Source organism: Oncorhynchus mykiss, chromosome 5 (genome assembly GCF_013265735.2).
Source record: "Oncorhynchus mykiss isolate Arlee chromosome 5, USDA_OmykA_1.1, whole genome shotgun sequence".
NCBI lineage: Eukaryota > Metazoa > Chordata > Actinopteri > Salmoniformes > Salmonidae > Oncorhynchus > Oncorhynchus mykiss.
Genome location: NC_048569.1, coordinates 69,513,910 through 69,528,740, shown reverse-complemented (window position 1 = coordinate 69,528,740; position 14,831 = coordinate 69,513,910). Strand labels below are relative to the sequence as shown.

Sequence of the window (14,831 nt, the reverse complement as noted above, 5' to 3'; positions counted from 1 at the left end):
CCTAATCCAGAAATTGTCATGAATTTTGGGTTGACAATTTAGACTGTAGTTGATATATTTTACAGTCAAAATTTGACTTTTTGTTCAATAGAGATGAATTACATGTATCTTTGTCACGACTCCTACCGAAGGTAGCTCCCCTTCCTGTTCGGGTGGCGCTCTTCGGTCGTCGTCACCGGCCTACTAGCTGCCACTGATCCCTTTTCCCCTTTTCTATTTATTGGTTTCACCTGTGTTTGTTTTAGGCTTATTGGTCGGGCTTTATCTACGTGCGGGATTGTTTGGTGTACGTGTGTACACGTCAGTGTGTCACGGTTTTCCCATGTTCTTGGGTTTTGCTGGACTGTTTAAGTCCCTCGTGTTTGGGGCATTTGTTTTGGTGTGCGCCCTGTGTTTCGTGGGGTTGGCGTATGTTCACCGTTTTTGTGCATTCAAAAGTAAAGCACTACCCTGAACTCTCTGCTTCCTGCGCCTGACTTCTCACCCACTACACCCTGAACGTTACAATCTTTCAGTAACTGGTATTATAGTCTAATTAATTTTGGGTTCAACACCCGAGGAAGTGGAAACTCAAAACAGATTAACTGGATTGCTAACCACTGCAAGCCATGTACCCATCCAACAGTAAATGTAATGCAAAAACATTGCAGCCGTAGGCTACTACCCATGAGACCTTTGGGCCTATGCCCTCGCCATGGCCGGTGCGCATTTTGCGCTTGAGCCGCTCCATGTCCCAAAGCCATACCAAATATCTTGGTTGTAAAATAGTTGCTATTGAGCTGAATATGGAGACTTGAGAAAAAAACGATGCATAGAGAAAGCTGATACCATCCTCCCTCTATTTGACAGGGACAAGTGGGGATGAAGCTTCAAAAGATGTGTTTTCCTCGAAATTGCATTTTGAAATTTTATAGAACCAGAACACATTTTTTCTGTCGAGCGCATGGCGGGAGAGGAGAGTGTCTCGCTCATTACAGCATCAGGCCCCAGTAAAACAGACAATACACTTTACTGTTTGGCCAAATCATGGTTTTAGCCGCCCAACAAACAGGACGTTTTGAGTGAGGTGACAATGTAGAATGTGGTCTTTCTGTTTTTTACGATCCATGATCTTGGTTGTCTCTTTGGTGCTTCCATGTGTGACGTTGAATGTGAATTTGCATGACCTCAGCTCAGTCTATCAGAAAACCAGGCTGGGCGTAGCACACTGATCAGCCAAAGGCTCATAATACATTGAGTATACCAAACATTAGGAACACATTCCAAATATTGAGTTGCACTTGCACCCCCCTTTGCCCTCAGAGCAGCCTCAATTCGTCAGGGCATGGACTCTACAAGGTGTCGGTGTCGAAAGCGTTAAACAGGGATACTGGCCCATGTTGACTCCAATGCTTCCCACAGTTGTCTCAAGCTGGCCAGATGTCCTTTGGGTGATGGGTCATTCTTGATACACAGGGCAAACTGTTGACTGTGAAAAACCCAGCAGTGTTGCAGTTCTCGTCACAAACCAGCGCGCCTGGCACCTACTACCACACCCTGTTCAAAGACACAAATATTTTCTCTTGCCCATTCACCCTCTGTATGGCACATACACAATCCATGTCTCAATTGTCTCAAGGCTTAAAAATCATTATTTAACCTGTCTCCTCACCTTCATCTATACTGATTGAAGTGGATTTAACAAATGAAATCAATAAGGGATCATAGCTATAAGAAAAAACAGTCCAGCCTATCTAGCGTTTGCCAGAATTGCCTGCTGGCCAATCTGCCCCTGGAGGTATCCTCTGCTATCATCTCTCTCAGGAGGAGACATGTCCCTTTTCCTAGGATGATTTGGTGGCCATGGTGGGGAAGCTGAAGATAGGATAAGATGCATGAGAGATGAGATGTGTGTCCAAGGAGATCAGTCCAAGTGGAGGAGGTTGAGCCATGGCAGTAAATTGAGATGAATCTGAACCTGCTTGACTCCCTTTTTAGAGGCAAATGTAAAAACCCTGGATAAATGGGTGAACGAGATGTGATAAGGGTAACCTATTTTTTCTTTCATTGTTTAATTAAATTACTAAATGTCTACATGCTGGACATCTATAGGGGAAAGCTTTATAGTATTATTAAAGTCAGAGAGAGATGACAGAAAAGGTATCAAGCCTGTCCTGCATTTTAATATCAATACACAGGTAATAAACATGCAGGCTGTGAATACAGGAGAGGCCCACAATAAAACTAAGCATTGTGGAAGACAACACCATACAGGGCAGCTAGGTGATTTTTTTTACCCTTGTGTTTTGAGCTTCCATAACATTCTTCTGGTGTAGTGCTACAGACACAGACACAGACCTCACTGAGTCTGGCCATGTTTTAGGATCAGTGCAAGGAGAGGCTTTCTCAGTTTCTAAAATATGTTAAAGTAGTAAAAGTGTCCCTCTGTGATCTCGATTCATGAGCAGGGATATCAAGTGGATGGCTGAGAGTCTACGACTGGATTAGAAAACCTTGTTCTCAGTGTGCACTTTTCACCTTCAGTATTGGCAAAGCCACAGATGTATATTGCACAGCCAACTTCCTCATTAACTTTCATTAGTCTCAACCCACATAATATCCTGGGCTCTGGGGCTCAAAGCACCTGAGGGTTGCCACAAGCAGCAGGGAGGGTGTCAACAAGCACCTTCACAACTCACAATCCAACAGCAATTAAACAAATAAACAAGTCAATTAAGAAAGATAAGTAGGTAGGTAGTAAAAGGTAACAGGGCAAGTGATAAAGCAAGTAAATAAGTACAGTTAAATGTTTGTTCATGTCATCATTCTTACAGCAGTTTGACGTCTCAGACAGCTCAATCTGAGAGATACACCTCTCCGGAATGAGTAATATAGATGATACATCGGAGGCACTCAGTAACATGTCTAAACCTTGCAGTAATTTCGGCATCACAAACTATGCTTTTCTCAGCCCATTCTACAGATCATAAACTGTAACTTGCAATAATTTTTCCAAAATGACATTCAAGGCACAGGTTTGACTAGGTCAGAGATCACAGCTTCTCAGGTTTGGTGCTCAACTGTAATGTAGGGCCATTAATCATGTGTGCTTTTGTGGAGACAATTGAGAGCACCACCATCACACTGCTGGCTGCTGTGACCATGGTTCTACTCTACTCTGCCAGTGTGAAAGCCAGGAGACAGGGAGGGCTTGGACTAGAGAGGGGGCAGGGACACGGGATGGGTGAAATGCAATGTTCCAGGAAAACACAAAGCTCAAGATCAAGCGTTTACTGTCCTTCATATGAGTTTGTAATCTGGACCACATCAAAACCCTCCTATACCCCAAGGTATCCACCCGGCCTTCACATCCACGGCTGAAACACCCCCAGCAGAGCCCACTTCCAAGTGTGTGAAGGAAGAGACCCTGAAAGCCGATTGCGTTTTAATAAAGTTTATTATCGGGTGGGAGCTAATCCTCACGGTAATCTCCCACAACCCAAAGGAAAGCTGGATTACTCACTTGCTATAATCCCAATGAAATTGTTAGGATTTAGCTAGCGCAACAGACCAGATGGTAACAGGCTTTTTCCTTCAACCTACAGACACCCCCACCACTCCTTACCCCATCCCCTTCCTCAAAACAAAACATTTTAATGTTACTCATAAGACCTCATGCAAAACATAAAGTGGAAAGCTGTGGAGGGACAGAAAAACATAATTATCTGGCATCTCAGGTACTTTGGATATTGATGGTATACTGCATGTACATTTGGTTTACATTAATCTATAGTTGTAGAGAGATATAAAACAGCAGAAAGGTAGTTATAGTGTATATTCTAACAGTGCAACTTGCTCCAGGAGAACTATCAAAGTCCACACTATTGAACAATTACAATGATGCACAATCTTAGCAAAAATCATTTTATTGATTGAGATAAGCAAAGCAAAACACAGTATCTCGAGTTGAGTGAGACCAGTAAGCCTAATGTAACGGACACCAGCTAAAACCCCAATCCTGCTTATTTTGTACCCTGTGAACAAGTGCTGCTCTACAACACTTCTTTAATGTCTAAACTCTATTGTGCAAAGCTAATTGGGACATATAAGATGCACTAGCCAATCAGACAATAGCATGGTATGGCCAGTCACAACATAGACCACTTTGGAACAGAATGTGTGAACCATAGAATTACATTTTTTACAATTTTACCTTTATTTAACTAGGCAAGTCAGTTAAGAACAAATTCATATTTTCAATGACGGCCTAGGAACAGTGGGTTAACTGCCTGTTCAGGGGCAGAACGACAGATTTGTACCTTGTCAGCTCGGGGATTTGAACTTGCAACCTTCCGGTTAGTAGTCCAACGCTCTAACCACTAGAATAAGAACTAATTCTATAGTGTGAACAATATACAACATTAATCTGACCACACACACACACACACACACACACAATCTTTGTGTATTTGGAAACATCCACTTGCTTTATGCTAAAATCAATATGGATAATCTACTTTCAGGCACCGTTTTTCCAAAATGACATTCAAGGCACATTTCTCTTTGTAAAATCACATTTTCTAATGGAGGTTGATTTCTTTCTAAGAATATAAAATCATTGTTAGAGTACACAGCTCATAGAACTCTTTGGAAAGGCTGGCAGTGACAGGTCTAAGAGAAAAGAGCAGTGCTTCTCATATTACATTAGGGCTTTTATCCATAAAACTATATAAAGTGATTCTTTTTTCACATAAATTAATTTGTCATTATATACAGACTAAGAATTACAATAAATATCAAATAAACCCCTTTAGTTGTTTTCACAAAAAAAAAAAAAATCCCATTAATTCCCTGGTGTTTTAATTCATCCTTCAGAAGTGGTCAAAAAAGGCTAAATACTTTGGCTAAATTATTATCCTGAATGCAAGCACCATGAAGCAATCCATTGATGCAGAACATTACGAATCCTTCAGTTGGAGGGATTCGGAACTGACCACAGCGTCACAGTATGGGTAAATCTACAGTAGCATTGCCAGGTAATGTTGACTCAGGGCAGAGCCACCTTGGCCCGTCGCAGCCGCCAGCGGTTCTTGAAGAAGAGGTACATGGCCAGCAGACACATTGAGGACAGGAAGTAGAGGAGCACACACAGGCTGATGTCCAGTCTGGAGAAGCCCACGCTCAGCAAGGACATCCAGCGCCTCTTGTTAGGGTGCGGGTACATCTCCAGAGCCCCCTCCTCCTCTGACCCAGTGTACTTGCCCGTCAGAATCCTCTTCTGCAGCGTTTTGTGCTGCCCCAACAAGTCCTCTGGCTCCACGGGCTGCATCCCCAGCCGCAGCACTGGCCCCTGTTCCAGGCCGGCTCCAGGCTGCGGCTGCTCCTTCATCTGCAGGGTCCTGAGTTTGACATGGAAGGACACTCTGGCAGCAGCGAGGAGGGCCTTGTAGTACTGGTTGATGGAGTCCAGGTCTACAATCTCCTCCTGGGGGGGCCTGAACTTCAACCCCACGATGCTGGGCCTGCGCTGGGGCTGGTGGGACACATCTGCCTTGGGCTTTACCCAAGGTGGGGGTTCAGATATTTGCACCTTTTCTCCTGCCCTCGCCGCCTCCTCTTCTGCTGGCTGTTCTTTAGCCACTTCCTCCTCCGGCTGTGGTTTGAGCAAGGTGTCCTGGGTCTGTCTGGCCCTCCCCTCTGCTCCTCTCTTGGCCTCCTGCTCTTTCTCCTGATGCCTGGCAACCAGCCTCTCCTTCTGCCTGCTGAGGAGCTGGGCCTCCTCCTCCAGGTAGTCAGAGAGGAGGTGTTCAGAAGAGAAGTGGGAGCGGAGGAAGGTGAGCAGCTCTGCCTGGTTCCAGGTGTGTTCTCCATTCTTAACCCCGTGGCAACTGGGACACAGCTCTGGGGACGGCCACTGGATCTTAGGGAAGTGAGGATCCTCACTCAGAGCACCTGGTCAGCAGGAATGAGACGGTTACTTAGGATGAGTAAGTGTGCTTACTTATCAGAGCTAACATAAATGATACAGATAACACAGTCATGTTGAGAGGGTAAACTGTTTTGGTGGAAATGTAAATGTATTAGCTAAAATTGACTGGTCGAATAGAAGGACATACTGATGACATCTCACACAATACAATTAAACTGATACCAAGACAACAGAGGTATTTTTGCATGCAGAATCTATGTTGATGCTTGAATACATTACAAAAGATCCATTTCTCCACATGGCTCATAATAAGCAGTAAGTGCAGTGTGTTTGCATCATGTGTGGATGAGTGTGTGATGTCTCGGTGTGTGTGTGTGAGACAGTGTGACCGGGTCTAACAATGATCAATGGGCTTCTGGGACGTCCCGGAGGGAGGGGTGGCAAGATAATAGACGTCGTCCAAGCGGACAGCTACCCCCCAACCTCTCCCAGACCCCGAACCCCTTACCTCCACACCCCTTTGAAGACGGCCCAATCTCCAAATTGAATATGAAAGCAGGCACCTCCAGAGGGGAGCTCTCCTTTTAATGAATTACATTTTTTTTGCTTTACATGTTTCCTTTAGCCCCCCAAATGGAGGCATCTGCTAATAAATTGCTTGTCGTCGCCCATGCGAGAGGAAAGTCAAAGCTGCAGCAGTTCTGTCACTTTACAGCGCTGTCAATTTACATCCCCCGTCTCTCCCCCAGATTAATCTCAGTCATATGCATGTGTGTATGTACTCTGCATACAGCACTTTACATAAGAGATACATCAATTTTACTATGTCCTGCTGGGCTTGGGGCCTTTTATACATTTCACCAGCGTGACAGCTTTCATATCCCGTCCCCTTATGACGACATGTCTTTGATGTCTCTATTCTAACTACCTTGCCTTTCATTTCCAGGGGTGACTTTAGCAATAGTACTGATACTATAGTAGCAATAGTATAATGATACTGTAACAAAGGCTTGTCAGGGAATGTCATTCAAAGCATCCCATAAATATTAATGAAGTATAAAGAAATATCTATTTACCACATAAAAATAGTTTCTTCAGCACTAATTCTCAATGTGGATATCTACTGTACAGGACACAGAGGAGCATTATTAATGTAGGCAGACTGGTAGATTAGCAGAGTGATGCTCTACAAGGCAAACCAACAACATGAGGCTGATACAGTATGAGCTGCTCCAGTCGCATCTCCCTGCCCCTCTTCACTGAGCCCTGGCAGGCCCGTGGCTCTGCTGTCTGTAGACATGCGTCTCTATCTCACCCTGTTGACAAGTGGCAACAGGACAGGTCTGCTGTTGCTGCCGAGCCGGGCTCGACTCAGGGTCTCTTTGTGCCAGCTAAATTAATTGTGTTGCTGCTTTACAAATAGGCCCCGCTTCATGCATGGCTGCCTCTGAAAGGAGGACAGTGGGAGCTGCTAAAGAGCCCCACTTTAGCGAGGAGGTGGAGAGGGAGGGGTGAGAGAACGAGGGGGAAGAGGAGAGTACGTTCCCCCTGGGGAAGACTGGGATGAGAAGCAGAGGCGTTTGTGAGGGGGGTGGACCGACGGAGGAGATACTGCTACTCAATGCTACCAACACCCCTGCCCCATCCCCTCCCCACCAGCCAAGCCCACCCCTTGAGGCCCTTCCCCCAAACCCCACCACATGTCACAACCTGAAGCATCCTGGTGAGGGTGAGGGATTACAAAACAGGGAAGCGTGATGAAGGTGACATGGCATGTGCCAACTGCTGTCACAAGCATCTTGGAAATTGAGCTCTTGGGCTGATGGTCCTCGCTCTGGGAGATTGTTGCCATATCAATTGTCAAGCGAAAGATATGACTCTCTGGGGAGGGACAGACATGCAATCCTAATAGGGAGGAGTGTCTGGGGACCAGGGACAAGCACAGAAGGGGACACACACGCCCCTCTACCCTGTTATTCAGGACACAGGCTGTCCAGGGGATTGAGGATGGGGGAGTCACCACCACCACACAGAAACGACAACAATGTGATTCAACGAAGTGAGGTGATAATGACAGGCTTGTGCCAAATAAACTCAAATGATGGCCCTAACAGCCAACTCAGCAGCCATATAGTCCTCAATAAAATGACACGGACATCAAGGCTACAGTCTTGGCCGTTTGCAGTCTTTAGGTCATAGATTTAGTATTTACTGTTGACCTGTAGTGAGCTCTAGACAGGCTAGGGCAGGGAATCTCAGTCTTCTGGAAGGAGGGCTAATCTCTGAGAGGAAGAAGAGAAGGGGGAGACTGGGTGAGGAGGAGTGAGGGGGGACAGCTGGTGTCTGCCCAGAGGATCGCCAGGCATATTATAGGGATTTAGGGGTTAGGAGTAGAGTTGGGACACTTGGGGGGGTATATGTAGGAGCCCTTTTAAAGGAGTGAGAGGCTGAAAAATACAGTGGCCTGTGGGGGCCACATTTATCTAATGTTATTGTATGGACAATGGTGACCACTGTAGGAGACATTTCAATTTATCATACTACTCTATAGTAATGTGATATATGCAAATTCCATACTTACTAATTAGCATATTATGTGTTGGAAGTTCAGTCTTAAAGACCAATCGTCCTCAATGGAAGTAGCAGTAACATTTGTCCTTACCTGCCAGTCTATTGTTTACGTGGTTATGGTGGGACCAGAGCCACAGCACGGCGGAGGACAGTGTCCCCACATGGGACATGCTCTCCTGGGCCATGTTCTCAAAGTGGGTGGCACATGCCCGACAGCCAAAGAAACTGTGGATGTATGACCTCATCGCCTGGAGCACCTCCTGGGGGTCTGGGGAGAAGAACGCATAGGAGGAGGAAGTCATTAGCAAGATTAACCATACTTGTTATACACATCAGTATGATGTATACTGTTGAAAAGGAGTCTAATATTGTACATTTGAAAATCACAGCAAGGAATGTCTGTATATTGTTTCGTATACATTTAGTATGGCTATGGACATATGGGTTTGGCACAATGTAAAAAAGGTGCCAGTTATTATGAAAGGCTTAAAACATCAAAACATGGACAACAGACATGGACAGGGATAGTGAGGAATTTTCCAGTTCTAAACTATTAGTGGTTAATAACAAGGCAATAAAGGGCCTGGATCCTGAGTCCCCTGGGCATTCCCACGGTGCTCTGATATCTTCCATGAATACCTGTATTTAGTCAATGTGCTCTGAAAAACAACGAGGTTGGCAGATGTCACCACCAGTACCAGCACCAAAATGTCTGCTGCAGGTTTTTGTTGTGTTTAATTCCCAACAGTAAAGCCTTATTTTGCTCTCAGATGATCCGTGGTGGAAGGGCGGAGGCCTAATCCAGAGGTCCATCCGCAGGGGGCCAGATGGACACCCCTGGTCTCCTGCTGGCCCATCTGCAGGTTATGTGACCCCCCTTTCCACCCCATCCCATAAGCCCTGGTATTAAGCCCTCCAGGAGAGGAGTGCTGGTCAGCTGCCTCCATTATTAACCACTCATACTCCACTAATCTAAAGAAATCCATTTTGACCCACCCACAATTAGGGACTGTTTCAGATGCTGTTGTGACAAGAAAACAACAAAAAAACAAAAAAAGTGCTTTGTATAGGCTACTTACGGAACTTAACACAGAAGTAAGTGAGTGTGAGTTGTGTGGGACTGTCTAAATGTTGTGCAAGTGTGTGCAGGTAAATACAGTCACTGCAAAACATTCCACTAAACATTCCAGGCTAATTTGTTTACAAAGCCCCACAAAGCACTTGTCCTCGGTTGGTCACCCCCCACCCTGCTCTCCCCCAGCTGGACCATATCCCTGTATTGAAAGCAGCAGCCCCTGTGTGAACGCTGTACACTCTTCTGACTGGCTCAATGACCTGGAGGGATCTGTCCCCAGAGAGCCATAGGGGTTCTAACAGACTGGAAACACTTGTGTCATGGTTCATCGCCTGGGCACAGTCAATCCTCCAAGACTGAATGGCTGCTGACTTCTGGCCAATTTCCTACGAGGCGATGGGCTCTAAAGGCCGCATTAACAGGCTAACATGGCAGGAGGACTCGTTTTAGCTTCTAACAACATCCCTTTTCCACTTATTACCATTGTCCCAGGAACATTCCTCTTGAATTAACTGAAGTTTAGTGATCATGTAATCATAAAGACGTAAACAGCTGTTGTTTAGAGAGTTTTTCCTACCTTTGCCAGCAGCTTCCTCGGCCTGTACAGTAAGGACATGGAATAGGGTCCACATGCCACAGGGGTACCTTCTGAAGTGGGGCTTGGAGCCCTGGCAGCCCACCCACCTCACCCCCTCAGGCAGCGCAGCATTAGGTACCTGATCACACACAAACGCACACATTTACAGGCATTTTGCTTCAACCACAATAACATCTGCTAAATATGTGTATGTGGCCAATCAAATTTGAATATTTGATTTATTTTACTTTAACACTTCAAGATTGATGTCGCCCTATCTTCTCATAAAGCTGTTTCCATATAACCTGCTCTATCTGAGGATTCTTAAGAGGTTAGTTTACATGAATGAAAACAGGCCAAGTAAGTACATGGAAAATACATCTATGATTTATCTATGTTAAGTGGGAGCACGTTCTGTGCCATACTATTCTCATTCTATATCATGGCGATTCCAGGGTAATGGAAACGCCTCAACAGAGTGGTGAGATTGTGCTCAGGTCAGGGGAAGGAAACACTGGTAAAACATGCTTTGATCAAACAGCATATTTCTGACATATTGTCGTTTCCTCCCTGCCACTGCCCAGGATTACAGAGTCTGTGATTGACAGAATTACTTCAAAGTCGATAGTAAAGATTCGGTGTGTGTATACTGTTCGAAACCAGTCCATTTCTTAGAGGAGCTTGTTCATACCTCTTCATTGATTAATTGATTCGGCTGCTAAAAGCTAATGATGTCACTAAGTGACTGGTCCAATTGGGGAACCTATAGGCATGTCGGCTTTAATCCAAAGTCAACAACACATACATTTTCCAATAATACATATGCTGGCACAAGGTTGTGAGCAAAGACTTGTTTACAGCATTACATAAACCTACTTACCTGTGTGCTGATACTCTATGCCTGAAATATTTCAGCCATCATCTATAAAATCACTTGACTCTGGCTCATCAACAATATGGTGAGTGGTTCTGCCTCAGGCTTGTCTGATTGGCTGGCGTGTTGACCCCTCACCTCTGCAGTATTGTCCAGAGCGTCCCTCAGAGAGCTGTAGGACAGCTCTGTGTCCTTCTCACCCTTTAGCCACATGTCCACAGACTTCAGCAGGTTGTTCACCACAGGACGACCAGGGAAGTACTGCCCAAGACAACATTACAGGTAAACATCAACATCATTAACTCATACAATAGACTATTAAACAGTATATTTTGTACTGTGTGGTAATAGATCATTATTACTGAGTTGGAAATCCATCTGTCTGAGTTTAGAAAATTCACCTAAACCCGCTTTTGCCATACGTAACATGTCATGTTTTTTCCCACTAATTTAGTAAAAACGACAGTGTATAAGACACCAGAGGATTTGTCACGACTTTCTTGTACTGTTTGTTTACGTTCTCTAACCTCTGTCGTTGTCAAGAAGTAGGTTGACATTTTGGCCAAAAAGGCAAACTCAGATCCATCATTCATTGAATCAGATTGCTCAGTCATCACAAAACCCACTGATATTGCCAACTACTTTAATGACCTTTTCATTGGCATTAGCAAACTTAAGCATGGCATGCCAGTAGCAAACGCTTTCACTACACATCTAAGTATAACTGACCAAATGATGTAAGTGTGGAAGAGGTGAAAAAGTTATTGTGGTCTATCAACAATGACAAGTCACCGGGGTCTGACAACTTTGATGGAAAATGACAGAGGATAATAGCAGATGATATTGACACGCCTATCTGCCATTCATTTGATTTAAGCCTACTAGAAAGTGTGTACCCTCAGGCCTGGAGGGAAGCAAAAGTCATTCTGCTACCTTAGTATTTGCTACCTTAGTAAAGCTCCATTTACTGGCTCAAATAGTCGACCAATCAGCATATTAGCAATCCGTAGTAAAAAAAAAAATGGTGTTTGACCAGATACAAATGCTATTTTACAGTAAACAAATTGATAAGACTTTCAGCACGCTTATAGGGAAGGACATTCAACAAGTACAGCACTTACACAAATAACTGATGATTGGCTGAGAGAAATTGATTAAAAAGATTGTGGCGGCTGTTTTGACCTCAGTGTGGCTTTTTAAATGATTGATCATAGTCTACTGCTTTACACCCCCTGCTATATTGTGGACCAAGAGTTACCTGTCTAACAGAACACAGGGGGTGTTCTTTAATGGAAACTTCTCCAACATAATCAGGAAAATTACCATTGGCTCAGAACAGGGCAGCACAGCTGGCTCTTAAATGTACACGGAGAGCTAACAACGATATGCATGTCAATCTCTCATGGCTCATTGTGGAGGAGAGATTGACTTCATCACTACTTGTTTTTATAAGAAGTGTTGACATGTTGAATGCACTGAGGTGTCGGTTTAAACGACGAGCACACATCTCAGACACCCATGCATAACCCGCAAGACATGCCACCAGACGTCTCTTCACAATCCCTAAGTCAAGAACAGACTATGGGAGGCACACAGTACTACATAGAGCCATGACTACATGGAACTATATTTCACATCAGGTAACTGACGCAAGCAGTAGAATCAGATAAAAAAACAGATATTGAACAGCAGGGAATGTGAAGAGACTAACACACAGGTATAGAGGCATGCATGCATACACACACACAAACGCTAGCACATACACACTAAACACACGTACATTGAAATATTGTTGTATTGTGGTATTATACATTTTGTACTGTAGATATGTAGCTGTGTAATCATTTTATATGATGTACGGTTTTATATTTTGTGTAATGTAAGTGCCTTAATATGTTTGGATTCTAGGAAGAGTAGCTGCTGCCTTGGAAGCAGCAAATGGGGATCCCTTATAAATACAAAGACAAGATGGCGTGTGTGGAAATATAACATTGCAACTAACAGTTGGCCACTATGGGAGGCAGGGAGGAAATCCCAGTGCCTTGTGTTTGAGACGGATGGTGACAGAACAAGGTCAGCTGAAGACAGGGAGGCATTAACAACAGAACAAGCTGATTGGGGGTGTAAAGCCACTTCCTATCCTTAAAGAACTCTTACAACAGCCACCCTGGAAGACCCATCACTATACTGCTATTGACTAGATTCTACAGGTCGACCTGGATTTAACCCTAATAGCTAAGAGACGACCAAATAAACAGTAGGCTGTCATGGCAACCTTCTCCCATTCAAAACAGAGGTAAGATGTCTCAGTTACGATGGACTATTTAAGTTCATTAGCATTTTCTGGGGTTGTCATGGCGAAAACTACTTATGAGGAGCCTGTAGATAACAATCCAATCAGATGCCCACACACATGTGCAGGCGTGTATGCACGCACACACCCACAAGAAACAGTCAGTGTAGTAACATCCAGCAGTGTGAATATGGTGGACCTGGAAGTGGGCAAGTGCTGCCCTTTTGCGGCACGGGGGCACAAACCCATCAGTGCGACAGAGGCAGGGGCCTGGCCGGGGGGTGGGGGGGGGGGGAGAGCATCCCAGAGGTGCACCTTTTTTGATTTGTGCTGCAGAGTCTTTTCAAATTGCCCTGGCCATCTGTTCAGTAGCATTTGGGTGCCTGGCTCATGGTTCTATTCATCACTCTAACTGGATCTCCATTACACCAGTCCCACTTAAAAAGGCTCCTGGAGATTTACTTAACCCCTGTGGCCCACACAAGCCCCATACAGGGCTTGATTTGCTCCCTTAATCTGAGACATTCAGCTAAGAAGATGGTGTTTGGGTATTCACAGACAGAGATACCCAATCCTGTACTACAGGTGGGGTGTTAACAGGAAACAAAAAGAGGTCCCGCGTCTGCTGCTGCTGAGGAGGACAATTAGATCATCGGCCGGGCAGCCGAGACGCCTAGGTCTGGGGACTACTGGGCACTAACCAGGCTGGAAAGCTCATTAACACACATTTGAATTTAACAGCAAGGAAATTGGGTACAGGCAGGCAAATGGGCTCTGCTCACCAGAGCCAAACACTTAGCATGTTCTGCTCTCCACCTGCGTATCTATTTCCTAAATCATAAGCAAAGGCCAACATATTTGGCTGGGAAATTAGTAGTAATTTGGGCTGAAGTATTTGATTGGCAAACATGAACACATCAAGTGTGATGAATCAATGCTACAGTATACTGTATCCCCATCATGAAGGATCTCTCCGAGTGACCTCTTCTCTGGTAGTGTACCTCTAACCACTATCAGAGCCCCCACCTGACCCCCAAACCTAACCCCCTGCCCCCTCCCCCAGCCTCTCAGAGGACCATGACAATCCACTTCACCCGGCAATATGTCATCTTAAATCCGATTAGTATCAGCACTTGAGAAACCGCAGTCTCCTCTGAGAGACGTTCAAAATAGAATGCATCTGTCGGCCTGGCCCGGGGAAGCCCTTTTTAATCCTGCCTCATTCAACCTCAGGGACCAATATACATGCCACTGAGTAAAAGCTGCCTAAATGCTTCCTTGCATGCAGCAGCCTAGTGGACCGATCTGTCATGCCCACAGCCCAGCCACAACCCAACAAAGGCCTTGTCCTACTGGTGGAGTCCAGAGGTTGGTGGGCTACCCTTATAGTATCACTGAGGCCAATCAGTTAACACAGCCACATTCCACCACCATCCACCTCCGCTAACTGCTAACCTTAGCATGGACACACTGAGCCAAGCGCCACAGGAGAAAGATGGATTTGGGCTCAAGCTCCCCCCTAAATCCTTGTTT

General features: G+C 45.0%; 1 protein-coding gene across 3 annotated transcripts in view; it reads right to left on the bottom strand.

The window, feature by feature from the left end:
• The window catches only part of LOC110524444 (sulfhydryl oxidase 1), a 34,669-nt gene that overhangs the window by 11,423 nt on the left and 8,415 nt on the right, over positions 1–14,831 (bottom strand). For 2 of the 3 annotated variants that reach the window (XM_021604082.2, XM_021604081.2), the window contains exons 9-12: positions 11,144–11,266; positions 10,132–10,270; positions 8,571–8,747; positions 3,892–5,931 (exon numbers count right to left, since the gene is read on the bottom strand). In XM_021604082.2, coding sequence (XP_021459757.2) covers positions 5,027–5,931; positions 8,571–8,747; positions 10,132–10,270; positions 11,144–11,266 — 1,344 coding nt within the window. In that variant the 3' untranslated portion in view covers positions 3,892–5,026. Of the gene's footprint in view, positions 1–3,891; positions 5,932–8,570; positions 8,748–10,131; positions 10,271–11,143; positions 11,267–14,831 lie in introns of those variants that run through there. The other variant, XR_005051845.1, reaches the window with a different exon arrangement.